At 42.6% G+C, this 26,379-nt stretch overlaps 1 protein-coding gene across 2 annotated transcripts in view; it reads left to right on the forward strand.

Moving 5' to 3' along the window:
• MLLT1 (MLLT1 super elongation complex subunit) overlaps positions 1-24,609 on the forward strand; it is a 60,126-nt gene extending 35,517 nt beyond the window's left edge. Inside the window, exons 6-12 of one of the 2 annotated variants that reach the window (XM_073323691.2) lie at positions 146-690; positions 7,560-7,657; positions 9,266-9,377; positions 11,840-11,939; positions 14,683-14,754; positions 17,521-17,592; positions 19,114-24,609. In XM_073323691.2, coding sequence (XP_073179792.1) covers positions 146-690; positions 7,560-7,657; positions 9,266-9,377; positions 11,840-11,939; positions 14,683-14,754; positions 17,521-17,592; positions 19,114-19,242 — 1,128 coding nt within the window. In that variant the 3' untranslated portion in view covers positions 19,243-24,609. Of the gene's footprint in view, positions 1-145; positions 692-7,559; positions 7,658-9,265; positions 9,378-11,839; positions 11,940-14,682; positions 14,755-17,520; positions 17,593-19,113 lie in introns of both variants that reach the window. The other variant, XM_073323692.2, reaches the window with a different exon arrangement.
• The last annotated feature ends 1,770 nt before the right edge of the window (positions 24,610-26,379 follow it).

A 26,379-nucleotide genomic window follows, 5' to 3' on the forward strand; every position in this document is an offset into this window, starting at 1 on the left:
CAGCTTGGTATAAAAGTTCACCTTATGTTTAACACTTACGTGAAGTAATGTAGTCTTTACCACAGTCTGAGCAAATTTGGATTATAGTGCTGTACTGAGTTTCAGGTTTTTATGTAGCTTCTGTGTTTCTGTCCCTAAATTTTAGGATGCAAACAAGGACAGTAGTAAAGCATCCAAACCACACAAAGTAACCAAGGAGCACAGAGAGAGGCCAAGGAAAGACTCTGAGAGCAAAAACTCCTCCAAAGACCTCGAACGAGAACAAAGCAAGCCTTTGAAAGATTCCTCCAGAAAACCAGCTGAGAACAAACTGCCTAAGGATGAGAAAGCACCTCCTAAAGCTGCTTTCAAGGAACCAAAACTAGCCCTGAAGGAGACCAAACTGGAGAACACTTCTCCAAAGGGTGGACCACAGCCGGAGCCAAAATCTTCCAGCAAGAGGCCCTCCAACGTGGAGTCACCAAAGCCAAGCGCCAAAAAGCAAAAAAAGAGCAGCTCCAAAGGGGTAAAGAACATCCCAGGAACTTCTCCCCGAACTGCGTCTTCCTCATATCCAGAGAAGAAACAAACCAAGGAGAAGATGAATGCCAAAGTGGAGAAAGTAAAATCTGAAAGCGAAGCCAAGGAGATCAAAAAACCCGTGGAGATGGAGGAGTCCAATTCAGAGGATGAAACTTCTTTTAAATCAGAGGTGAGAGAGAGTTTTTCTCCTACCTGGCCTGGTGGGCATGTTGCTTGGGTTTCTTCATGGGAAAAATGCAGACTAGATATAGTCTTTGATCTAATCCTGTTTCAAAGAGGACTAGATGAAAGTGCAATAATGAACTGTTAATGCATGATAGTGGGGCCTTAGGGGAAGGGGTGGGCTGGGCTGGGCTGGGGGCAAGCCTCCCCGAGCCCATGGTTCACCCACCGCCCATGTGTCTAAGTTATGATCTGTCATTCAGACTTAGTTTCTTTGCAGTAACATTTATGGTACAGGCCTGAATATGCCTTCAACTTCTTTGGTGATAACATCATGATTTTATGCCCTCGTCCCAGTTAAAGAACTGAGTAAATAATTTTTCTTTTCGAAAAGCATCATAACTGTAAAAATAGAATGTACTGACTTGTCTGAGGCTGATGGCAAGAACAGAGAATATAGTACTATTAGGCAGGCCTCAGAAACTCTACCTGATTCTTGCTAGCCTAGCCAGAGGACCAAACATACTAAGTGACGGGTGGTTCTACAGATAGGCACCTGCAGTGGCTCCAGGATCATCACAAGGCCTTGTAATAAAATTAATTTATGGCACCAATCTTGACTGAGTAGGTTTAGTTCTGTGGTGTAGATGTCTGCTGCTTGGAGAAGCTCTACACCAGTAGGGCATACCCTCTCTGGGGGGACAAGGAGGAACATCCGGGGGGGGGGGGGGAGGGTTGGGAGGGAGAGGGAAGGTGCAGCAGGGCCTGGGCCAGCCCCCATGTTGGCCTGGAGGGGGACCTCCCAGCCCTGCTCTGCTCCAGCTCCACTCTCGGCTGCCAGCCCACAGCCCCCGCTCCCTGGCCGTGGCCCCCTACCTGGCCGCAAGTCCGCTACCAGCCATGGAGGGGCACACCACATTGCATTACTGGTAAGGTTGGGGCACAAGAGGAAGAGGTTGGGTACCACTGCTCTACTCCCTCTTTTCCTACTGCCTCTCTATGAGCTAGGGTGCGATTCCCAGCTCATGTAGACATACTCGTGCTAGGTCTCATCTGAGCAAGTGTGCTAGCATGGGCAGCAACCCGTCTGAATCCCATATGTATCTACGCGGCACAGCTTAGCTCATGCTGCTGCTGCCTGTACCCACTCAGCTACCGTACTTTTTTAGCACACGAGCTCAGATGAGAGGTAGAATGAGTATATCGATGTGAACAGGGAATCACACCCCTAGCCCATAGTGTAGATGTAGCCTTGGTAAACTGAGAGTTCCATTCATTCATTATCTCTCCCCTATCTTTGGCTGCTGGGAGAGGCAAAATGCCACTTTCTCCCTCAAGGATGGTTGTTTACCTGTTCTGCATTGAATCACAGGAGCACTCCTCTTTTGCCCTTGGAGTGCTCAAGTGGAGTGCTCCGTTGGTGTGTTCTGTGATTTGCTTTTCTGCCTGCGTATTTCAGGCAGAGAGCCGTAGGGGACTGGACCATGGACAGGACATCACATACCCTCTTGCCAATTGGCTATGGCAGAGGGCATTTTTTCCAATCCCTGCCCTTTGCATGTCTTTTCCTCAATGTTTTGATTCAGCATTAAACTCAGGAAGGGCCTTGGATGCCTTGGTGAGAACTGCATGGAATTTGGAAAATTGAAAAAAGTTTACAAAGAGAACAGCATTCTGAATGTGCGCTCAGTTTCCTGGTAGAATGTCCATGCACCTTACTGCTCAGGATGAAGCTGGTCTCAAAAGAACTCCCTCCTTCCTGTTTAGAATGGAGTATAAAATGGTTGAGCTTCCCTCACTGTCGCAGGACAGTGGTCTTACCCACAGCAGTACATAATACAATGCTTAGATCTAAATAAGTGTAATACTTTTTAACTCCATTGTTTTTATAACCGCCTCAATGAGAGGTGATACTTAAAAATAAACAACTGGAGAGGCTTGTTGCTAAATTAGCATTGGTGTTGACACTGATCTGTAAAAATAATCTGAGCCCAAATTTTGGTCAGCTTCTGGACATTTGTCAGAAGATGAAGGGCTACTGTCCATATGCAAAAAATTGAGATAGGTGTAGCTATTGTTATGGGGGTGCAGTTGTGAAACATGTTCATTGAGCAGTGGAAATTGGCAAAGGTAATTCAGCCAGTCACAAGTGATTTTATTCATTTGTAACTTTGATCACATTAGTTAAAATGCTCTAAATTTCTTCTTCTTTTATCCTGGTTATGTCAGTCATAAAATGTACAATATCCATCTGAGGAGGATATAGGTAGAGAGGGACTTCAGGAGTGAAATGTTGACTTACCTGCCAAATAGAGATTTTTTTTTTAAACCCATCATCGCTTATTTGTGCTTCACAACCTCAGAAGCTTGTCTCTCTCTCACCAACAGAAGTTGGTCCAATAAAATATATTAACCTCACTCACCTTGTCTCTCTCTAGTATCCTGGGACTAACATGGCTACAACACCACTGCATGCTTCACATATAGACATAGGAAATAGGATGTGGTTATAAGATCATGTGTGATATGATCACCTGATGCTCATGGATAATCCCTGTCATCCCAGGGAAAGGCATCCAACTAATTTTTCCTGGAGGAAGTTCTTTCCAGGTGTCAATGTGTATGTAGTGTGTATATATAGGTTATGTACAATATGCATGTGTATAGCAAAGAATGACTATTCCATCAATGATTTTTGGAAATATAAACAATCAAAATTTTAGATGGAATCATTTTCCTGGAACTCACTGTAGCCAGTCTTATTCATAATGCAAACTCTGAACTGTTTAAATTTTAAAGCTGCTAAAACATGTACTAATGAACTGATATCTATTTTAAGAGAATGTGTAAAAGTGAAGGAGAGATCACTCCCACAATCTGGAATGACGAAGTGGAAATCTCAAAATAGTCAAATAAGAGTTGGGTCAGATTGTTCTAAAAGTAAAGATTCCTCTCTTTCCAGTTTTAGTATGACATTCTTCTGTATGGGTGAGGTGTTCCAGTGATGCTCTAGATCAGTGGCTCCCAAAATATGGGGCATGTGAAGGGTACTTGAATAGGCCTCCCATTTGTTCTTGAGTCTGAGCTTTTATATAAGGAGAAAAAAATCTCTAGCGGTTATGGTTGAGCAGAAAATCTTCAAAACCTGACGACGTGTAACTGATACAGTGGAGTCTGCCTGAATTTGCAAAGAGCCTGAAACAACAGTTCTGAGGTGTGAATTTCCCTATTTAAACCGATGGGTACTAAATCAGATTACAGTAATATTTCAGATGTTGACACTAACTATTTCACTGCTCCTCAAGGTATGTAAGAGAGAAAAAGTAGTATATTATTAAGGTCTACGCCAGCATTTTATGAAGTTGTGGGAGAGCATGGCACGAAGGCCTAGGTGGGAGGCAGGGGAATGAAAGATGTAGAAGGTGTGTAGGTCTTTTAACAACATGTAGCAGAGTTGCAGGGGAGGATGTGTGAGATTGGCTTCATTTTTCCTTAGTGAAAGTTCAGCTTTCACAAGTTTAGGAAATGTCAAAACCATGACCTTTCTACGAATTGGGGATGCTTTATTCCAGATAAACAAACATAGGTAAATAGTTAGAAACACACATAATTCCACCCTGGATAGGGTGGGGAAAAGCTACTTTAGGTGGTAACGGAGTAGATTTTGGATGCAGCAGGTGACAGATGCTGTGGAATATTGCAGGAGGAAATTAGTCTAATCAGTTGTTCTATAAAGACAACTATTTCACTCAGCTGTTAACTTCAGCCCAACTTCAGATTGTCCTTGCTCACAATAATATGACAGGTAGAACCTCATCCAGCAATCATAAACGCAGTCCAATCTACTTGTCTGAGAAGAGGCCACGTAATTGGAAAATAGCTTTGCCGTAGTCATCCTTTAGTCCATAGTTTAGTATTTTTGTGTGCCCAAAACTATTGACTGGAAAGGTGTTGGCTGAAACAAGCTTATAAGATCCCATGTCGTAAAACAGAGATCCCTTAACCTAGGGTAATTTTGAAACTGTAAATGCAAGGCAAAAAGACCTGTCTTTCAGGACAAGAGCTTCCCACCGAGCGAAGCATTTTAAGCATATTTCTTTGATAGTCTGCAAGGAGTAGAGTAAACTGTAGCTAAGTGGTGTGCAGGGTGTGGCTACCTGCCTTAGTAAAGTGGGATGGACCAGGAAAAGCATCTAACACCTTGCTGTGTGCTCTGCACTGATGCCAGTCGCCTGGGTACATTTATAGATGGTAAAACCAACATCTTGAATTTCTAAGTAGCTTGTAGCCCATGTACCTCAAACAGGTTTTCCCTGTGACTCAGCACAGCTAAGGTTGCTGAAAAGTGCGGTCAAAGGGGGTCCTGTACAGTGTCCGGTCAGATGTACTGACCGGACACACAAGTCCAGTTGCCTGGGTGGGGGAGGGGTGCTGGGTCATCAACCACACTAGCTCCTACTCAGCCGGGGCCACCTCCTACCGGCATCTCATGGGCAGGCAGGCTCTGCATCAGGGGCTGCAGCTCCTGATCCAGCCCTGGAGCAGAGGAAGCCCAGCCTGAGGGAGTGGAGGGATGTGGGGAGGCTTGAGTGACCGGGAGAAGGAAGAGGAGTGAGTGGGGTGGGGCCTTTAGGGAAGAGGAGCAGCAGAGGTAGGGCCTTGAGGGAAGAGGCGGGGCAGGGGGAGGTTCCCGTGCTCCTGCTATAGTGTCCGGTTTTCAGAAATTAGAAAGTTGGCAACCCTAAGCACATCTCTTTGTTCATCTGGAATGCTTCAGTTAACTGTTCCAGGGAGGCCCAAGGAAGCAGGGGGCAGTATGAGTAGTGTGGGGGTTTTTGCTTTGTTTTTTGTTCTCTCCTTATCCTGGGGGAAATGTTGTTTGTAATCTAAGCTGTGCAAAGTGTGCCCAGCTACTGCAATGCTGGATGCCTCCCAAGTGTTTGAAATAAATGGATGCTAATGAATGACCCCTCCCCTAAGTAGTTAGTTGTTTAAGGGGCCAAGAAGGCGCAGTGCAGGGGAAGAACACCTGTTAGTTGGTCAGGTACCAGAGTTATCAGGGTGGCTCCCAGATCTAAGTTCAAAAGCAGCACCTTGGTGAGAGTAGCAGCACCTCCTGTTCCCAGTAATCCTGAAGGAGCTCTGCTGTAGGTCTTTGGTATCTGCTTCTGCTTAGTAGGTTTAATCCTCATGGGCAAATAAGTGTCTTGTGAACTTTCTAACCCTTGCTGCTATATGCCAATGTATCAAATATCCCCAGTGTTAAAATGTTTACTTTGCTATGGAATAAGTTGTAACTGTAGAAAGATCTTGTTTTACACTTGTATTTCCCTGGTTTTGGTATGAGATACATGCATCTCTAGGTGCGCTAGATAATAAACCTACAACATAAAAATAAAAAGAGAAAATGCGGTCACTGCCTTCTTTTGCTAATGTTAAAAGCTGACATGTATGTTGCTGAGTCCACTGCACACTCCTATATCGTATTAATGTTTCCGAGTATATAAAATATATTCACCAATAGAAAAGTAAGGTTTTCAGACTCAGTATTCCATTGTATGAAATAATAACCATTGGCTTTCTAGGATTATGTACAAATTTAAAATGCTGTTTCCTGGGAGAACTACCAACAAATAGCACTGCATCCTGTTACAAAGGGGAACTTAAAGTAAATCTAGACCCAAAGGACTATCTCTTACAATAATCCTTACAACAAATAATTAAAATTATCTTTTTACTTTCTGCTGTTTTGGACCAGAATACTTGATTTAGCCTTGACTGCCACCTTGTGGTCTCTGGTACTACAGAATGTGGGTGCTCTGCAAATACCTGATGCTACATGAAATACTGTAAAAAGATTTTAATACTTAATTTCCATATGTTACTAATAGCACCTATTAAAACTCCTATTTACTTGTCACAATTTTATACTGTTTGTTTCTTGCATTTCTGCTTGGAGGGGTGTCCCTGAAGTTAATTTCATCTGTTTGGTCACTTTCATTTTCAGGTTCTCAGTGTTGGCATTGCAAACAATGCAAGGGAATATTTAATGGTTTTCATTGGTATTTTTTTAAAGATGGAAGCATTTTTATTGATCTTGGCTTTTGTTACAATTTCTATAAAAATCTAAACTGGAGCCAAATCACAGTTGTCTTGTAAAGCAGTCACAGCTAGGAATGCTTAGTTTAAAGATGTACTGTCAGTTTAACATATATAGTTCTAAATAGAAATATTCTTAGTTTAAAGAGCATTTTAGGCTATGAGGATTAAAGTAATCTTAAACATTTAATTTATTTTTCATGATTTATGCTGGTTGTTTACATTTTGCATTTCGTCTTTCACAGTGAAAATAGACTTTGTATCCACTTTCACTTCCAGGTTGTCATACAAGTTGTCATACTATTTCATGCTTTTTGAGATGATCTGAGACTCAGTAGCGAGGGTGGTGTGTATTGGAAGCTTGTGCTGCTGCTGTTTCAGCTGTCTTGGGACTACACAATCCCAAAAACTAGCAGCCCAGAATAGGGTGATCAGAGAGCAAGTGTGAAAAATCAGGACACTTTTTTTTTTTTTTAAAGGGGCGTGGGGTATATAGTTGCCTATATAAAACAAAGCCCCTAATATTGGGACATCTGGTCACCCTAGCTAGTCCAGAACCTTTCACTAATATTAATTAATTGAAATTACATTTTATATGTTTTTAAAAAAATTAGTGAGCAGTGCTGTAGATAAAATGATGTAGAATGGAATGATAATGTGACGTTCTTGAGCACTGCTAGACCATGTTGCATTTTGGTCATTCTTTTCTGTGGATTGAAAGGTTAAGATTTTTTTTTCTTTTCTTTTTTTCTTTTTTCTTTTTTTTACCTTCTATGGGGGGTGAAGTCTGTCCACTCCAGTCCTTCCAACTCCAGTTCCAGCTCAGATTCCAGTTCTGACTCGGATTTTGAACCATCTCAGAACCACAGTCAAGGTGTGTTGCAAGAAGTGATATCCTTCAAAAACCTTCTCGCTTGATTTGTATGTTACATATGTTACATATGTTACAGTCCAGGAATTCCCCAGGGGGATATAATAGAGCCTAAGGGGGGATATGATAGAGGTTTATAAAATCATGAATGATGTGGAGAAAGTGAATAGGGAAGTATTATTTATCCCTTCACGTAACACACGAACCAGAGGTCACCCAATGAAATTAATAGGCAGCAGGTTTAAAACAGAAGGAAATACTTCTTCACACAACGCACAGTCAACCTGTGGAACTTGTTGCCAAGAATGTTGTGAAGGACAAAAGTATATCTGAATTCAAAAGAGAATTAGTTTAATTAAATAAGTTTGATAAATTCATGGAGGATAACTCCATCAATGGCTATTAGCCAAGATGGTCAGGGATGGAGCCCCATACTCTGGGTGTCCCTAAGCTTTTGATTGCCAGATGCTGGGACTAGATGATGGGATGAATCACTTGATGATTGCCCTGTTCTGTCATTCCCTTTGAAGTGTCTGGCATTGGCCACTGTTGGAAGACAAGGAGTACTTGTGGCACCTTAGAGACTAACAAATTTACAGGGCTAGATGGACCATTGGTTCGACCCAGCATGGACATTCTTATGTTATCCTTTTTACACCACCATTCAACAGGCAGAATTTAAACCTGCTTCATCAAGACTATCTAAGGCCAAGGACATAGCTTGGTTTTGCTGAATGGAATTGATGCATGTTGAATTTACTATGTGATTCTATGCAAGGGAAAAAGTAGTACCTTATGTATTTGCCATAAACAAATATTTGTTACTTTGGTAGTTAATCTGTGGGCACTGAATATCTCTGGAACTGGATTTTTCCTGCACAATGTGTTGGCTTCTGCTTTTATTTAATCTTTTAAGATTTTTGTGATCTGTTCAGTTTAAGAGGTTTTAGTTTGTGAATTTGTTCAGTGCTGACTAAAATCTCATGGCATCACCAGGCTTATGACTTTGTCCCACAAATTCAGTTTGTCCCAATTAATAGAAATTAGAGATGGAAAAGACCTATTAATTATATCAAGTTCATCCCCTTGCCAATGCAGGCATGTTCCCATTATTACATTTCCAGTGCTTTGTTCTGTCCAGCTTTAATTACCCGAAGAGATGGAGCATCCACCGCTACTTTCGGCAGTCTTAACAAGCACTGTGGTGCTGCAAATGCCACTTCTTGGGTGACACTTAAAACTTGCCTGGCACATGCACTGAAAAGTGGCTGTTTTTATTTTGACACGAGCAGGGGGAGTAGAAAAACCCTTTAAAGTATAAAAAGGGTTTTTAAAAGTGAATGTTCTTTTCCCAGTGAACTATGTTAGAAAACTGAATTTCCAACACTACTTCAGTCTTGAGAAACACAAGCTGACATATCCTTGGATAGAACTTAAACATCTGTGATGCTTGTCTAATAAATCATGACTCTTCTGGGTTACCTTAGGGATAAACAAAGCCAAGTTTAGTTTGTAGCAGTCAAATACGATTCTGTAGCAATCATGCTGAAGACATATTGCATCTGCGTTAAACTGCTTTTCTCCCTTTTCCTCCCTTACCTCTAATCTCAGGCCCACTGCGCTCCATGGTAGAGGATCTACAGTCAGAGGAATCAGACGATGATGACTCCTCTTCTGAGGAAGAGGCAGCAGTCAAAGCTAACCCGGTCAGCCGGGATTCCAGGTGATAAGGGAATGAAAGATGCCTAGCCATCGCTTCATTTTGCTTATGTTTATTTGTCTTTGTAACGTCTATGACCATAACTTTGTAAGAGAAAGGAAACAAGGGCATTGACATGAATGCTGGGGTGAGGAATGGTTTTTTGAAAGGAACAAATTCATGGAGGTTTAAAGAAGAGGGCCTTGAGTAGTAGTATGTGGCTGCTAGACTTAAGGTCAACAAAGTGACTAAGGGGAATTGGTATGGTAGAAAACCCCTTAGACTTGAAAAGGAAGAAGTCATTAGAGTCTTGTGAGAACTGTTCCTCTGGAATACAGAGGACAGAAGTTGAGTTGGAAGAATTAGAAGAGAGAGATGAAGGGGAGCAGGTCAAAGTGCTTGGAAATAAAGACCATGTTCGATAAGACAATGAGGAATAGAGGTAGACTGAAGACTTCTGCAAAATCTAGGCTTTTTCAGTGAAAGCTGCTAGTCCTCATAGTTAAACCTTTAAACCTTCCACCAGTGCAGTGTTGTCCTACTGAGGCCTCAGGCAGCCTGTGACGTTCTTATTTGCATTGCAGTAGCACATAGGAGCTCCATTTATGAACGGTGGCCCTGCAGTGCTAGGCACTGTACAAACAACAAAATAAACTCCCCTCTCTCTCCTTCCACTTTAATCTCGCTGGAGTGTTGATACTAAGGCCTAATATTTGTGGTAGTGGTGTAGCTATGTTGGTCCCAGGATATTAGAGAAACAAGGTTGATGAGGTTATATCTTTGATTGGACCAACTTCTGTGGGTGAAAGACAAGCTTTCGAGCCACACAGAGGAGTTCTTCAGGTTCCAAAGCCTAATGATATTTTAAAGGTCAGCATGGACTATTTAATTGCTGATCGTTTTAGTGGAGGGGATGCAGTAGAGGTAGAGTGAAGCCTGTGGGCATTGCGGGTGGCATTGGGAACTTGTAGATGCTGCAGAGAAGAAAATGCAGAAGGGATAAAGGGGGTGGGGGGTGGGTACAGAGAAAAGAAGAGATGGAGTAGAAATAGTAAAGATCCCCAAAGGAAACATAATTTTCCATGGAGTGGTGCTGGATGTGACTTAAGGTAATGAACTACTATTAGTAGTAGCAGCAGTAAATATTTATTTATGGTAACACGCAACCAGGATTGGGGTTCCATGTGCTAGATGTTGTAGAAACACAGAAAAGAGAGTCTGTGGCCTGAGTGGGACTTACACCCTAAATATACCAGATGATAAACTGTCACTAACGAAGGAAGAGCATAAAGGCTTTAGAAGCACAAACCCATTGACTTTCAATGGGATTTGTACTCCTAACTTCCTTAGGTGGCTTTGAAAATCTTCTCTGAAACTTGGTTATTTAACACCATATTCTAGCCTGTGACCATGGTGGGAGCTCTGCTGTGGACTGGAAGCAGTAATCAACACTCAAACCATGACTCAGGAACCGTAATTGAATATAAAATTCGTCTCTTTCCACTGAATGAGTTTGATCTGGATAGAATAGAGAAATGGCAAGGCTGGCTGGCTGTGTAATCTCCTTACCTCAGGTTACCAGTACTCAGCCCAGAAGTAATTCTCATTCCTGCTGCTGATTAGACTGTGCTCCTGCAGGACTTGGCCAAAAGTAGTTTCCTGCTTTAGTCAATGGAAATAGTTGGATTTTGTCCATCTCCCCTGAGGGTATGCTGCTGTAGCCAAGATCTGGAATCTCATGCATTTAGCCCAGTGGTTCTCAAACTTTTGTACTGGTGCCCCTTTTCACATAGCAAGCTCTGAGTGCGACCTCCGCCCCCCCCCCCCAAATTAAAAACACTTTTTTATATATTTAATGCCATTATAAATGCTGGAGGCAAAGCGGGGTTTGGGGTGCAGGCTGACAGCTCACAACCCCCTGTGTAATAACCTTGCAACCCCCTGAAGGGTCCCAACCCCCAGTTGGAGAACCCTTGATTTAGCCCAGGCAGCACCTGTAGGTTTTCAATGGGCCCTCTATCCACCACAAAAATATACTACTTTGATTAGCTTCTGTTTATATCATAGTGACTGAAAAGGAGTGTGGAGCTTTTTCAGGGTCTGTCATTGATGGTCAACCTATATTTAAATACAGTTGAAGTTGTGGTGCTTTTGCATGTTTATACACTGAGAATGAGCCTTCAGTGGAAATTTTGTGGTTTTCCTCATTCCTTGTAAATGTTTAGTGCTACTTGTGTACAGTACCTACAGCATTGCAAAACATTGAGCTTCTGTATGGGAACAATTGCAGTAGCATGTCATCATTTGGAATATATTCTTCATTCTGAATTGGATTGAAATGTGCTGTATTGGAACCGCAGGTTGACCAAAACAGAACTGCAACCTCAACTACAAAAAGATGATTTTTGATCCATGTATTTCTCTTATCACTAAATAGCAGTTTCCTACTAACTGGTGATGGTAATTCTATGCTACTTGCTTCTCAGATTGAGTCTTAGCGACAGTGACAGTGACAACAGTGCGGACTCCTGCCTGGCAAGTCGAGAACCCCCTCCCAGTCAGAAACTTCCCCCAACTAATAATAAGGTACTTGCAACGTGGGTGTCGACACAATGCTCCTTTATTGGCTTTGGCTTGGATCTGCATCTCCTAAACAGGCAAGACTGAACACCCTGGAAGCTTTGCCTGTAGAAGGAACTGCAGGACTAGGCCCTTGAAGAGCTCATGTTAATTGCGGGTGGGGAGAGGACACTATCAACTTGACATCTAGTCAATTTCAGAGTTCAAAATTCCAGGTGCTATACCTACCTACTTGTGAGACTCCCTGCAAATTTCCCTGGTTTGACATTCACATTTTCTGACTTCTTAATTTTGTGTTCTCCCCAAGGCAAACTGACTACATACAAAGTAAGCAAATTGAAAAATAGGAATAACTTTTACTCTAGTATCTTTCAATTACAGTAATCTGAAGTTAATTGTAATTGATTTTTTGAGTCAGAAATGATTTGTTGTACAGTATCTCTTTAACACAGTGAAATATGGCTCTTTAGAACTCAGTGATACCAAGAGAACTGTGTGGTGATGGAGAGCAAATTAGGTACAACCGTTAATGTGAGTTGCCAGCCAGAGATGTCAGAATTTTGGGTTGCAACTTGTCTCATTGCAGCAATGATAAGACCATAGCATATTGCATGCAGGTCTTAGCATCTTGCCAGCAAAAGGGCAACAAATTGGATGGAATTCAGAAAAGAACAGATTAATTTATATATTATAAGTAAATCTCTCCGTCCCCTCATTAAACAATTGTTTAATGTTCCCCTCAGGAAACAAAGGGTAGGAATAAATGGTCAGTTTTCAGAATGGAGAGAGGTAAACAGTGGTGTCCCCCAGGGGTCTGAACTGGGCCCAGTCCTATTTAACATATTTATAAATGATCTGGAAAAAGGGGTAAACAGTGAGGTGGCAAAATTTGCAGACGATACAAAATTACTCAAGATAGTTAAGTTCCAGGCAGACTGCGAAGAGCTACAAAAGGATCTCTCAAAACTGGGTGCCTAGAGAACAAAATGGCAGATGAAATTCAATATTGATAAATGCAAAGTAATGCACATTGGAAAACCTAATCCCAACTATACATATAAAATGATGGGGTCTAAATTAACTATTACCACTCGAAAAAGATCTTGGAGTCCTTTTGGAGAGTTCTCTGAAAACATCCACTCAATGTGCAGCGGCAGTCAAAAAAGCAAACAGAATGTTGGGAATCATTAGGAAAGATAGATAATAAGACAGAAAAAATCATATTGCCTCTATATAAATCCATGGTATGCCCACATCTTGAATATTGTGTGCAGATGTGGTTGCCCATCTCAAAAAAGATATATTGGAATTGGAAAAGGTACAGAAAAGGGCAACAGAAATGATAGGAGTATGGAACAGCTTCCATATGAGGAGAGAGTAATAAGACTGGGACTTTTCAGCTTGGAAGAGATGACGAAGGAGGGATATTATAGAGGTCTAGCAAATCATGACTAGTGTGGAGAAAGTAAACAAGGAAGTCTGGTGGCACCTTAAAGACTAACACATTTATTTGTTGTTTTTGTGGATACAGACTAACACAGCTACCCCTCTGATAAATAAGGAAGTGTTATTTACTCCTCATAACACAAGGAGTAGGGGTCACCAAATGAAATTAATAGGCAGCAGGTTTAAAACAAACGGAAGTATTTCTTCACACAATGTACACTCAACCTGTGGAACTCTTTGCCAGAGGATGTTGTGAAGGCCAAGACTATAAGAGGGTTCAAAAAAGAACTAGATAAATTCATGGAGGATGGGTCCAACAATGGCTATTAGCCAGGACGGGCAGGGATGGTGTCCCTAGCCTCTGTTTGCCAGAAGCTGGGATTGAGCGATGGGGGATGCATTACTTGATGATTACCAGTTCTGTTCATTCCTTCTGGGGCACCTAGCATTGGCCAATGTCGGAAGACAGTATACTGGGCTAGATGGACCTTTGGTCTGACCCAGTACGGCTGTTCTTATGTTCTTAAACAGAGATTAGATGATGACTAAAGAGTGCTTACAATTAGCTGCAGGGCAGAAACACCAAGATGGAAAAGAATTTTTTGGGAGGTCCATTAGAAATAATGTTGTTAAACTAATAAGTGGAAAGTGCATCCTAAACATCAGAAACAGTTTTCTAAGTGAGATCTTTTGAATTGTGGATTGTCAAGGATGGAAGCCCAATCACAAGCCAGTGAAAAATGGGCAAAATGCTAGACATACCCTGTAGGGAACAATTCAGTGCTACTCCTAGGGAATGGCCTACTGACCTACTAGGCCATGACTGCCATCTTTTCCTGGCAGGCTTCTCCATAGCTGGTTAGCAGTGTGAATCAGTTTGCCTCTGCTTGCAGGTGCCAGGAGTGCCATTCGTAAAGGACTTTTTAATTGTAAGCGTAACTTTTTCGTACTATACAGTTCACTTCTTTATCCAGCACTGTGAAAAATAAGAGCTGTCGCTCTGCGTTGCAGAGCTGCTGAGGTTGTGATCATTCCCTTTGCCCAAGTCAATCAAGCCAGCAAGTGTTTCAAGCCTTTTATCAATATTTAGTGACAGAGAAACTTTTCCCCTCTCTGCCTTCAATCCCTACATCATGGTTCTGTCCTTGGTGCTGTGGACTGCCGAAGGCAGCTCTCTCCACAGCTCATCTACTTCACTGCCCATGTCAGCCAGAGGATTTCCTTCCATTGGCAGCCAAACCATTACAGTTCTGCTCTGCCTCAATTATTTTTGGTCACAACCCACTATTTGTTTTCCTCTCAGGCCTCTGGAAGAAAGAGTCCAGAACCTTGCAACAAGCCAGAAAAGATCCTGAAGAAGGGAACATATGACAAGGTACTTTTGCTTAGGGTAGGCATAGCATAGTATTGTGGGATACAGGAGGACATTTCTCCATGAAAACAAGAGCTCAGAAGGAGTACTTGCCCCCCACATTGAAACAATTTTGGCCCATTAAAGGCTTGAACCCTGAAATACTGATGCTAGAAGTACTGACTCAAAATGAGGTGATAGAAATGTTATAAGTGTTTAAGAAATGAACCCCACATCCTTTCCAGTGTTGCCTCTTAGATTAGTTCTCTCTTACTTTGGTCTTTGTCTTCTCTTTGAGGAGCATTGTGGCCACAGGTGACAAGGCAGTTTACAGCTGTTTGATCTTTGCCAGAATGTTAGAATGGCAGTTTGATTATTGTTTCACGCTCTGATTGCTCAGAGCCTTGCACACCTAATTGAGAGCTTTATTTATCTCGGTGGATGCCCCTTCTTTCTCCCCTCTGGGGCAACTTAATCAAGTTTTTTGAACCACACACAGTATTTAACTTACTGAAATGCTAAACATGGCTGATTTCTTCACTGTTCGGAAAGGTCTCAGTAGGAGAACTCTTCCTATGTAGAAATCCTTCAAATGTACATTTAATACTTTCATTTCTGAGCCACACATCATACTACTAAAAATCACAATATGAGGATTACCTATTGGACTGCAAGCCGGTTTCTTTTCTGCTTGAATATTATTCAGCCAGAAGAAAGGCAGTGTTTAAATATTAAAGACAATGTGTGTTTGTGATCTTGCTAGCAGAAGGGTCAGAATACACACTTTCAGTGGTCCGCGTAGTGTTCTGGGTGAGATGCTTGTCCCCAGGTGAAACTTCAGGGTGCTGTGGTAAGGTGTATCTCATGACTGATTTCTTTGCCTTGGTAGGATTGCTTAAATGAGCTCAGTTTTGCTGGTACATGCATGAATAACTCTGGGACAGCTTTACAGGTAAAGAATCTGTCCTCTGATTGAAAGCACTAGACCAGTGGTTCTCAACCTATTTACCATTGTGGGCCGCATCTGCAGCTCTCTGTGCGTTGTGTGGGCCGCATCTACACAATCCACGTATTACCTGTGTATCTACCAAAAAAAAGAAAGGTCGAGTATTTGTCATCTGACAGCAATACGATTCAATGCCTTTCATTTCAATAAAGGCAAATGTCTACCAAGAGCATTTTAAATTAGTAAAATAAGACAAAACATTAACTGTTAAAATGAATTAATTTACTGTATGGGTGGCCTGGCATGGTATATTGCCACCCTCACTTCTGCACTGTTGCTGATAGCGTGGCTGCGGAGCCTGCCTGCAAAGATGGGGAGCCCTGCCTGGTGCGGTGTGCCCCCCCCCGCCAAGGCGGGACTGTCCCCATGCACCCAGCCCCCCTTACCCAGGGACTGCCACCAACCCCTTCCCAGATGGCCCCCCAGCCAGGCAAGGCCCCACCCATCACCCAACCATCCTGGGACTGCCCTCCCCTCCCCTCCCCCCCCCCCCAAAACACTGGGCTAGCATACATGCCTGCCCTACAGAGACAGTGCCCTGGCCAAGGCAGAATGCCCCCTGCCCCCAAGGACTGTCCCCTTCTGCATTCAATCCACCGCCCAGGGACTGCCCCCCAGCAATCAATCTCCCCATCCAGGGACTATGTCCCAGTATCTAGCCCCCTATCCAGGGACTGCCCCCAGCCACCAGTTCCCCCACCTAGAGTCTGTACCCCATGTACCAACTATACCCTTGCTCTGCGGCCCTAGTCTGCTATACCCTTGCCCTGTGGCCCCAGCCCCCTGCATGCCATGCCACACCTGCTGGTCTCCTATCTTGGCAGCACATAGCTCTGCCCGCCTGCCTCTGCAGTCCTAATGCTGGGGAGCCTGCTCCAGCTAGGGTCACTGGACCCGCAATCCTGAGGCTTGGAGGTGGGACACTAAGCACCCTGGCCTCCTGCTGATGCCGCTGGGCCTGATCCTGTGCCGTCCCATTTTTGCACGCACACCCCCCCCCTCTCCCCGCTGGCTCTGCGGGTGCCCCTCCCGCCCTACCCTAGTTCTGGCCCTAAAGATGTCACATGGGCCACAGCTGTGCGCTGACTCAGCTGCAGGTTGAGAACCACTGCACTAGAGTGTGCTAACAGAGATTTGCCCTCTTGGCTGGCTTCCCTGAAAGTCTGGTCTAATTCTTAAATTGAAGTGGGTGAGGGTGTAAATGTCCCCGTTTCTTGGATGTAGTATCAGTGAAACTTCCTGGGGAACAATGATTTCAAAAAGTTTCTTCCTCAGTTTGGTTGGAAGCTTCATATGAACACATACTAGTGTCAGTGTATTACTAGAATCCCATCATAGGTGACCACCTACTTGGTATTGTATTTGGGGGCACAGGTGAGCATTTAGCACAGACTGCTCATAGGGCACTAACATGGAAGTTCACCAAGAGACATTCAGCCTGAAATTGGGGGTGCTCTAAGTTCAAAGGTTCAGATCACTTCTCACAAGCCATTTGTTTGGAGGGAGACACCTTGTGGTGCACTATGAAACATACCTGACTGGACCCAACGCAGCTGGATTTCAGTCAGTTTAATTTCCAAGCAGATGAGAGTTGATGAATTAGACTACAGAGGAGGGACTGGAAGGTTTTTTTGCCGGGGGGGGAATGGGAACAAAAAAGTGACAGAAGGCCCTCAAGCAGCTGCCCAAAATCTTCATTGGGGAAGTAACTGCTTTGCTTCCCTGGCAGTACTGGAAACATGCCAGATGTGTTGTTTTATTCCTTTTTACCCTCTCTTTCACAGGCCTACACTGATGAATTGGTGGAGCTTCACAGACGGCTAATGGCGCTGCGGGAGCGCAATGTACTACAGCAGGTAGAGAGTCTGTCGGTTTTGTGTTAAATTACACCCTATATCCTTGTAGCATAGGTAATCTTCTCACATCGCTGGTGTAAGTCAGACCCTTTGTGTTTTAAGTGGTGTTAGGGGGCTTATTCCTTCACCCACTTACTTCCCTGGTTCTTCTCGCATGAACAGAGAGCAACAATACCCAAAGTCCAAAGGTGCAAACAATTCGATGTTTATTGGGGTGAACTTCCAGCAAGCATGATTCCAGTTTCCTTCCTTAGTGTCCCCCTTCCCAGCTCTGACACCACAGAGCCTTACACCTGTGTCCCTGTTCCCATTCCTGCCCTTAGCCAAATGTGATTCCAGTTTCCCCACCCCCATTCCCTGTTCCCATTTCCCCCGTTAGCAAAACATGATTCCAATTTCCCCACCCCCATTCCCTGTTCCCACATCCCCCACCCACTTCCTGACTGACTGCAGACTATATAGTAAAACTTGAGTTCTGCTTAGCTATACCATAACCAATCATTTTCCTGAAATTTAACTAACCAATACTAACATATTGTAACATGATTATGTAACCAATTATATCCCACCACCTTAATTAGTTCACACCCAGCAAAATTAGTTATACAGCAGACAGAAGCAATCACGGAACCAGACAGAGATTATACAGACAAACAATAGGGAAATGGGGACTACAGTGATAGAACAACAAAGAAATGAGGATTTCACATCCCAGCTATTGATAAGTGAGTTCTTGCCAGACAGGATGCTATCAAACTAAGTTTCCTTTTACATCTTCTAGGTACTTCCCTTTCTCTGGAGGCGATAGGCACTATCAGGACAGGATTGTATTCCTCACAGCCCAATAGCACCTTATTTCAATGTGACTAGTTTGGAATGTGAGGATGTGACCGGTTGCTTCCCAGCATATGGCTGCCTCTGTGGCTTAGCCAAAGACCTTAGCCTAAGCACAGGGCCGCAGACTGTCACAGTAGGAGAAGGACCTTACACTGGCAGACAGTGATTTTGATTCTTTCTTTTATATCTCTAACTAGCCAAGTGATAAGAATACACCTAAATTCTTAGCGTATAGGCCTTTACAAACAGGCCTGAATATCTATATCCTAACAAGTGGCACCTGTAATTTTCCATTGCAATGGATGGTTCACCACAAGTGAGTGATCCCTCTTTATTAAAGCAAAAAAGTGTAGAAAGAAGCCAGATACGCGTTGAGTGCTCGTATTGAAAAAGGGTTGAAATATAGTGCACAGGACCCTTCCTACCCGTATTTTGTTCAAGCCATACCCAACTTGGGCTCCTTGGAGCGTCCCGATAATTAAAATGCCTCAGATTTAAGGGGAAATGGTCTGTCAGTGCCTTTTTGTGGCTGGGCACCCATCTCTGCCAGGAGATAGCTTTTAAAGCCCTCTTGTGAGGGTAAGGGAGGGGGTTTAATTGGGCTAAACCGACCCTCCCCTTCCAGTGCACTAGGTATGGCTGTATCTGAGCTCCTCACAAACATCCTTGCTCCTTTCTCTTCAGATTGTAAATCTTATTGAGGAAACTGGGCATTTCAACGTTACCAACACAACCTTTGACTTTGACCTTTTCTCCTTGGATGAAACGACCGTCCGTAAGCTGCAGAGTTATTTGGAAGCAGTGGCAACATGACGCTTAGCCTTGGAAGCGGGCTGCTTTTGAAACCAGAAATCCCATCTCTTGGTACCAGGAAATAAACCCTTGGAACTAGGCCTTTTTACTCTCTCAATTCACCCGAAGCACTGCCTTAGAGAACAGCCATGCTCTGTGAATGCACCCACCGCCTGCTGCACTTTTTCCAAACAAGCACCCGTAGTGCTGAGTCTGTCCTCCCTCACTTCGTACGTACACTCGGGCACAGGTACTGAGCAGAGCAAAAGATGTGCTGCTCCCAGCTACACAAGAGTGTGACCTTGGTTTGGTTTTACTTCAAGAAATTGTGTCTTTCAGAATACATTTTCAGGTATCTCTGAGAGCTGAAGGAATTTGGACAATGCTTTCTTCGCTGGATCCAGGGACCCGACTTGCCCGCAGAGAGACTCAACTGAGTCAGATTTCTCCCAGCTGGGGGAAGAATTGTTCGCGCTGTGTAAGCAAGATTGGCTTTTACAAAGCTAGCCATGTGACTTGCAACAGAGACTGCTTCCCAAAGGGTCCTGTTGGTCTGTTGCAGAGGAAGTGGATAGTTGTTGCTTTTGATCATTTGCAAGTTCTAGAGCGGTTTGGTACAACAGCTTATTGTATGTAATCTGGTCCCTGATCCCTGGAAGGCATTGTTTCATATGCAGAGTGCAGGGCCTTATTCTGTGTTTCAGCTTCTCAGAGAGACAGAGTTTGTGCTCTTTGAAGAGGTTTCCAGAATCTGCTGTCTCCCACTGGGGTTTTGAGACTTCCTGTTGATCCAAGCCCCTAAACAAAGTCTCACTCCTTTCAGTCTGCTTTAACTGTAATAGGACTACAAAACTGTAAGCTGTATATTTTATATATATATATATATATATTATATATATGTATGTACTGTATGTATAAGAAGGGCCTAGTTGGGTCTTAAGATTTTAAAGGTGTGTTTTTTCTGTTATGTTTTTTTTAATGGTAATGGCAGGGGAGGGGGGTGGTTAATAATAAGATTTGACTTGTTTGTTTGTTAAAAGGCCTCTTGTGAACAATTTTTAGTGTATGAAAGCTGAACAGCGATCTTCACAGCGTTTTGTGCTCTGGAAGGGACTCACCTGTCTCACTTTCATTCTTCAGTGTTTGAATAACTTTGCCAAAATATGTCATTGGTTCTTGTTCTATGTTCTCAAGGATGAATTTTTCCTATAGTGGCCCCTATAGTAGTGGCTATACTCTGGGAAAACCAAAATAAGGGAGTATTTTAATCCTGGGACACCTCTAGAAAACGAAAAGATCTTGGAACAAGTGAAGTCAGGTTTTTCTCTCACCTGTTCAAAAGATGGCAGGTAATGGCAAACACTAACCCTAGTTCAACTTCCAAATGGAGGTGGGGGAAATACCTGTCATGTCTTCAGAAATAGATTAAACTCTTCTTTCCTAAAGTCACTATTTTTAAAGAAATAATTTTCACTTTTCCAATCAGGTTCTAAGCTTTTGCCAGATGTAAATGGGCTGCTGGCCGAAAGTTGTGGGGAAAGCAACAGTTCAGAATAACCCTGCACAAACGAACAAACCTCTTTAAAAGTTCCATGTGGGAGCTGGATGAGGTATAAAAGATCATTCTAAAGCTTCTCCCATGTGCTGTCCCACTTTTCAATATGAAATTGTAGTCCCTTGTTTTGGATGTTCCCTTTCTTTATCATGGAAATGTTGCAACTAATAGATTAAAGTGGCAATATAATGATAAGCTTGTTTGAGTTGGGTCATGTTGACCCGATTCCTGTTAATTTTGTCTGTTTGTACCATCTGTCACATGTCTTCATAGAAACGTCAAGCTCATGCCAGGTCTATCCCCTGTCATGCTGACGGTGATCTGATCTGTTTTTGTTTTCCTGATGGACATTTCCAAGCCTGGATAGAAACCGTGTACAAGAATGTGCTATGGCAAGGTTAAGAGGATTACCAGGAAAGGATGAGACTACAGTACTATCTCAAGCTCTGCAACTGGATATGGCTGAGTGAAGGAAGTCGCACCAAACTTAGCTTTTTAATGTTCTGCAGATCCCTTGTGCTGTTCAGGGCTTACTGAGTACATTTAAACTATAAGAACAGTCAGTGCTTGTTGAGACTATTTTTGATGGAGGGAGTGAATTCTGTCATGTTGCAACATGTCCAAGCCCACTCCAAAAGTTTTTGGGTGTATGGAAAATGGCTCCAGGTATTCAGAGCCTCCAAATAGCCTTGCTCCAGAGACTCTAGCCAAGGGATGAGTGAGGCCTTCCCCTCCATGTAACAGCAACAGTGTTAACTGAGCTGTTTGTGTGGAAAGTCCCTAAGACTTTCACCTCCTCTCTTCTCCCGAGATCAACTTCCTTCCCTGCTCCCAAATCCCATTTCTAAATCAACTTCACCCCTAGCACCCATACTTACTGTATTGGTCTTGGGACTAAGTAGTTTCCAGATCTGTAGCACAAAGGACTAGAGAGAGGCACACAAACACTTCCCCATCATATTAAAAACAGAACCTTTATCATGATGCTCCCCAGCTGGGCCAAGGAGCAAGAGTCTTGAGGTTGTCCCTGAACATAGCTGTGCCATGTGGAGGTGCCTAGGGCTCCCCCCTGTGGCCACTGCACCGTCTTGTCCCGGATTTTTACTTCACTTGTGAAATTTAACAAGTATTACTATTTCATGGGGAATCTTTTTTTTTTATAAAAGGTATTTTACATATGAATTTTTTAGACTGTTTATAATAATCTGGGAAACCTGAAATGGAAATGTTCCCCCAACAATAGTGTTCTCCGTTGTGTGCGCCTGCTGGTTTGTTTCTCACAAGTACTTTGCTGGTATTTTACCAAATCATTAGTTTTTTTGGGGGCGGTGGTGGTAGGATTGGGGACCACATGAGGAATGACTCTGCAAACAAGGAAAAATTGCTTAAATCATGGACCTCCCAACCTTTGTGTCCCCTTTTAGTTACATTTAAGAAAAGTTCCACTTGTAGGTTCTCTAGTAGGCTGGCTGGTATTCTGAACATGCCATGTACAAGTCTTTGTGGATAAAGTGTTTGTTCTTGTGTCACTCTTGAGAGCCTGGGTGGATAATTGTAAAATAGAAAGGAGATTTTGATACTGATATTACCACTACAAATCTGTACGACGATGCATAGTAACTTGCATTGTTTAAAATAATGCAATTGTCTGACTGTTTTAGCCATAATGATTTTTCCAAGGAAAATGGTCAAAACTCAAGTTTACTCTAAATGTCCTTCAGCTTGGTATTAAGGGCATGTACAAGTAATGATTAACCTGAAGGCTTTCAGAGTAATTGATTTGAGTAATGTGGATGTGAGATCAGGGCACAGCTTTTCTTTTGCCCTTGGTCTTTGTATAAAAGGGCAGAATAGGGGTCAAGAACACTGTCCAGTTGTCTTGGTCTGATCTGTATTAAGCCTTGAGGCTTTCATTACTGGCATTTACTGTAGAAATGGACAAAAGGTTGTGACCAGATCACAGAATGCCAGGTAGGAAGAACATTGGACACAATAGTAGTGTAAAACAGGCTTTGATGTAGTCAGCCTGAATATATGGAAGTGCAATGATTTAGCCACAAGTTCTTATACTGCTCTCCATGGTGGGAGCATCAGAACTCGTAAGGAGCTATGATGCAACAATCTAGGACCAGTTCTTGTCAGAGATCTTTAACTTATTTTGATGGTAAAACATTTAAACTTCCCTTTATGGAGCTTGCCCCATCATATTCTCTGCATGCAGAGACCTGTGTCATTATTGGTTCAGTAAATTTCAAATGTAATGTTGTCCAATGGCCACTGATGGCTTTTCATGCACTATAGCACAGTTGATATACTCAAAAGAAGCTTCCTTGATCATTTCAGGTGCCTGGCACTTGCTAGTTGACATTCTGAAGTGTCAAAACTAGACACAACCATTGTGCACCTTGTAATGGTTCTTACTTTTAAAGATAAATTAAAATCAGATGGGTATTGCTTTCATGAGGCATGAAATAGCCATCAAGAACTAAAGAGATGAGTTTGCACTCCTAAAAGTGTGTAAGTACTTCAGCTTCTAGATTTTTTTAATTGTATTCTCCCTGAAACCCAAGGTATTAAATACCTTGTCATTTGAGGATATGAAAGGTTGTGCTGGGAAATGAGTTCTTCACTCAACTATAAGAAATTCATCTGGCCCCCAAGATTAAAAGAGAGAAGAATAATGTTTGTAATAAGTTACAGGATTGTTTCTGTCCTGAATTTTAAACTTTTTGTTAAATTTGTGGAATTATGGAGGAGTTTTATAGAAAAACGTGAAATAAAGTAAGATGGAAAAGTAAAAATGAAGGGGTATTTTGTTTCTCTTAACTTCATTCCTGACTTGGAAAGGAGATGCTCTGCTAGAAAATGACCTCCTACATTGTAAATCTCTGCTTCAGAAAATGTTTTTCCTGAGAGAAGTAATATGGAAACAGTGGCCTTAGCTTAAACTTGAAATAATCAACTGAATGTGACTCCTGCAACTCTGCTCTTACAGCAGCATCAATAATACTTGGGACAAATATTAACTATTCTAGAGCCTTGTCATCTGCTCCATTAAACTCAGAACAGTAACTACTTGACAAATGGAAAAGGGCACAAGTGCTAAATGTTATCACACTTCTGAGTTAAACTGTTCACCACTCACATGAAACTAATCTTCATCAGTGTGGTGTGTAGTGCAGTCTGACCTGGCCTGTATTGGCCAAAAGGAACAACTTGCTGTTTAGCAGTGTCAGTGAGCACTCTACTGTCCAGGCAGTTTCTGCTTTTAAAAAATGCTTGCTGCTTAGTTTTATGAGAAATGCACGTCTTGTCTGCTCTGGAAGAGGCTCTGGGGCACAGCAACTTGTGATTATGATACTGGGTACCAAGGAAGGGAAATCTAAGTGAGAGGGAAGAGAGTTTAAAATAATTCAGGTTTCAGCTTTTCTTTCACGCGGGTGTTATTTTTGAATGTTATCTAGGAGCCAACAGATTCTCTCCCCCCTCCCCCCCCCCCATCACTGCAATAAAACTACCTCAGACTTAGGAATTTATGCTCATGGGACCCCGAAAGATGGAAGAATTATCCCAATTTTACATTTGGGAAACTGACTTGTCCAAGGTCAGCTTGTAATCAAAACAGGCCTCCTGAGTTCCCAAGTCAGCATTTTAACTCAGGACTATCTTTGTGCCATCTTCGTTAGAGGCTCAAACACCTTCTCACACTTCCCAGTGTCTTTCAGCAAAAGCAATGAAGTCCAAACTTGATATTTAAGGTAGCAAAACAAGCAGGAAAACTCTCCCAGCCTTTGGCTGCCTTTATACAACACAAAAATGAGATGGAATAAAACTCAATTGTCTTTCCTTTCCAGGTCACCAATTAAAGATCTCACTACACTTTTACCTTGGAAGTTAAAGTATTTGCATGGAATTGAAACTGTATATTGGCAGGTATGGTGGTAGAATTTTATGGCGAACATCTGGAGCTGTTTAGTCTACTGTAAAATCTCTTGTGATCAGTCACGCTAGGACCACTATTTTCTGTGGGGTTAGAATGTTTTCTAATGTGTAAGGATACTGTTTCTGGCTGGAATTATGAGTAGTGTTACTAAAATTCCCTTAACAGGTGTGTTCAAAGGTTTATAAACTTTAGAATACACTGCAGGATTAAGCAATACACATCAGTGTTTATCCCTGCTTCTGCCATATGATACTACCTTTGTCCTCTTCGTTCATGGGCAGTGAACACACCCCCATTAGCAATGCATAATAAGAAAATGAATAATTGCAGGAGGCAACCTGCCCATCAGATTTAACAGCACTGGTAATGGGTTGGTTACAGGGTGGCTGGCTGGCTCACGATCTCAAACAGAATTCTCCATGATGGCAGGACACTCTGCCTATGTCTCTATTCCAGCGGTTCTCAACTTGCAGCCCAATCAGCACACAGATGTGGCCCATGTGACGTCCTCAGGGCCATACAGGTAGAATGTTTGTGTGTATATATAAATAAATATATGTGGCCGTAGCCCACAGTGGTAAATAGCTTGGAACCAGTGATCTAATCTAACGCACCCACTGACTGCAGATTAGTCTGCTGGAGACAGTACAATGCTAAATTAAGACCCAACTTCCTACATTGACTTAACACTACAAATATTTGCAAAAAGAAAAGGAGTACTTGTGGCCCCTTAGAGACTGACCAATTTATTTGAGCATAAGCTTTTGTGAGCTATAGCTCACTTTATTGGATGCATTGAGTGGAAAATACAGTGAGGAGATTTATATATGCACACTGTAAGGAGAGTGATGACTTGAGATGAGCTATTACCAGCAGAGGGGGATGGGGGGGGGGGGGGGAAGAAAACCCTTTGTACAGATGATCAAGGTGGGCAATTTCCAGCAGTTGACAAGAATGTCTGAGGAAGGGGGGGGAAAATAAACAAGGGGAAATAGTTTTACTTTGTGTAATGACTCAACCACTCCCAGTCTTTATTCAAGCCTAAATTAATTGTATCCAGTTTGCAAATTAATTCCAATTCAGCAGTCTCTCCTTGGAGTCTGTTTCTGAAGTCTTTCTGTTGAAGAATAGCCACTTTTTTAGGTCAGAAATCGAGTGACCAGAGAGATTGGGGGGGGCAGTCACTCTCCTGCTGGTAATATCTCATCTTAAGTGATCACTCTCCTTACAGTGTGCATGATAAACACCCATTTTTTTGTGTTGTGTGTATATAAATCTCACTGTATTTTCCACTGAATGCATCGGATGAAGTGAGCTGTAGCTCACACAGGCTTATGCTCAAATAAATCTGTTTGTCTCTAAGGTGCCACAAGTCCTCTTCTTTTTGTGAATACAGCCTAACATGGCTGCTACTCTGAAACTACAAATAGTACAGCTCTCATTGGGCTGGACAGGACATGTGGAAAAGTTTCCCCCTTTTCTGTAGATTCAAGTCCCCTGGGCTTAGAGCAGGCTGCCTAGTCATGCACTCAATGATCTTGGAAGTTGAATTTTTCCAACTGTTGCTTAGTAAGTGCTGTCATGGAAGTATTACCATGTGTGTTACCTCAACCCCTTTCACAGCTGTTTAACTGAAAAAATAGTCACATGTACAGAATTC

Source organism: Lepidochelys kempii, chromosome 25 (genome assembly GCF_965140285.1).
Source record: "Lepidochelys kempii isolate rLepKem1 chromosome 25, rLepKem1.hap1, whole genome shotgun sequence".
In the NCBI taxonomy this organism is placed as follows: Eukaryota; Metazoa; Chordata; order Testudines; family Cheloniidae; genus Lepidochelys; species Lepidochelys kempii.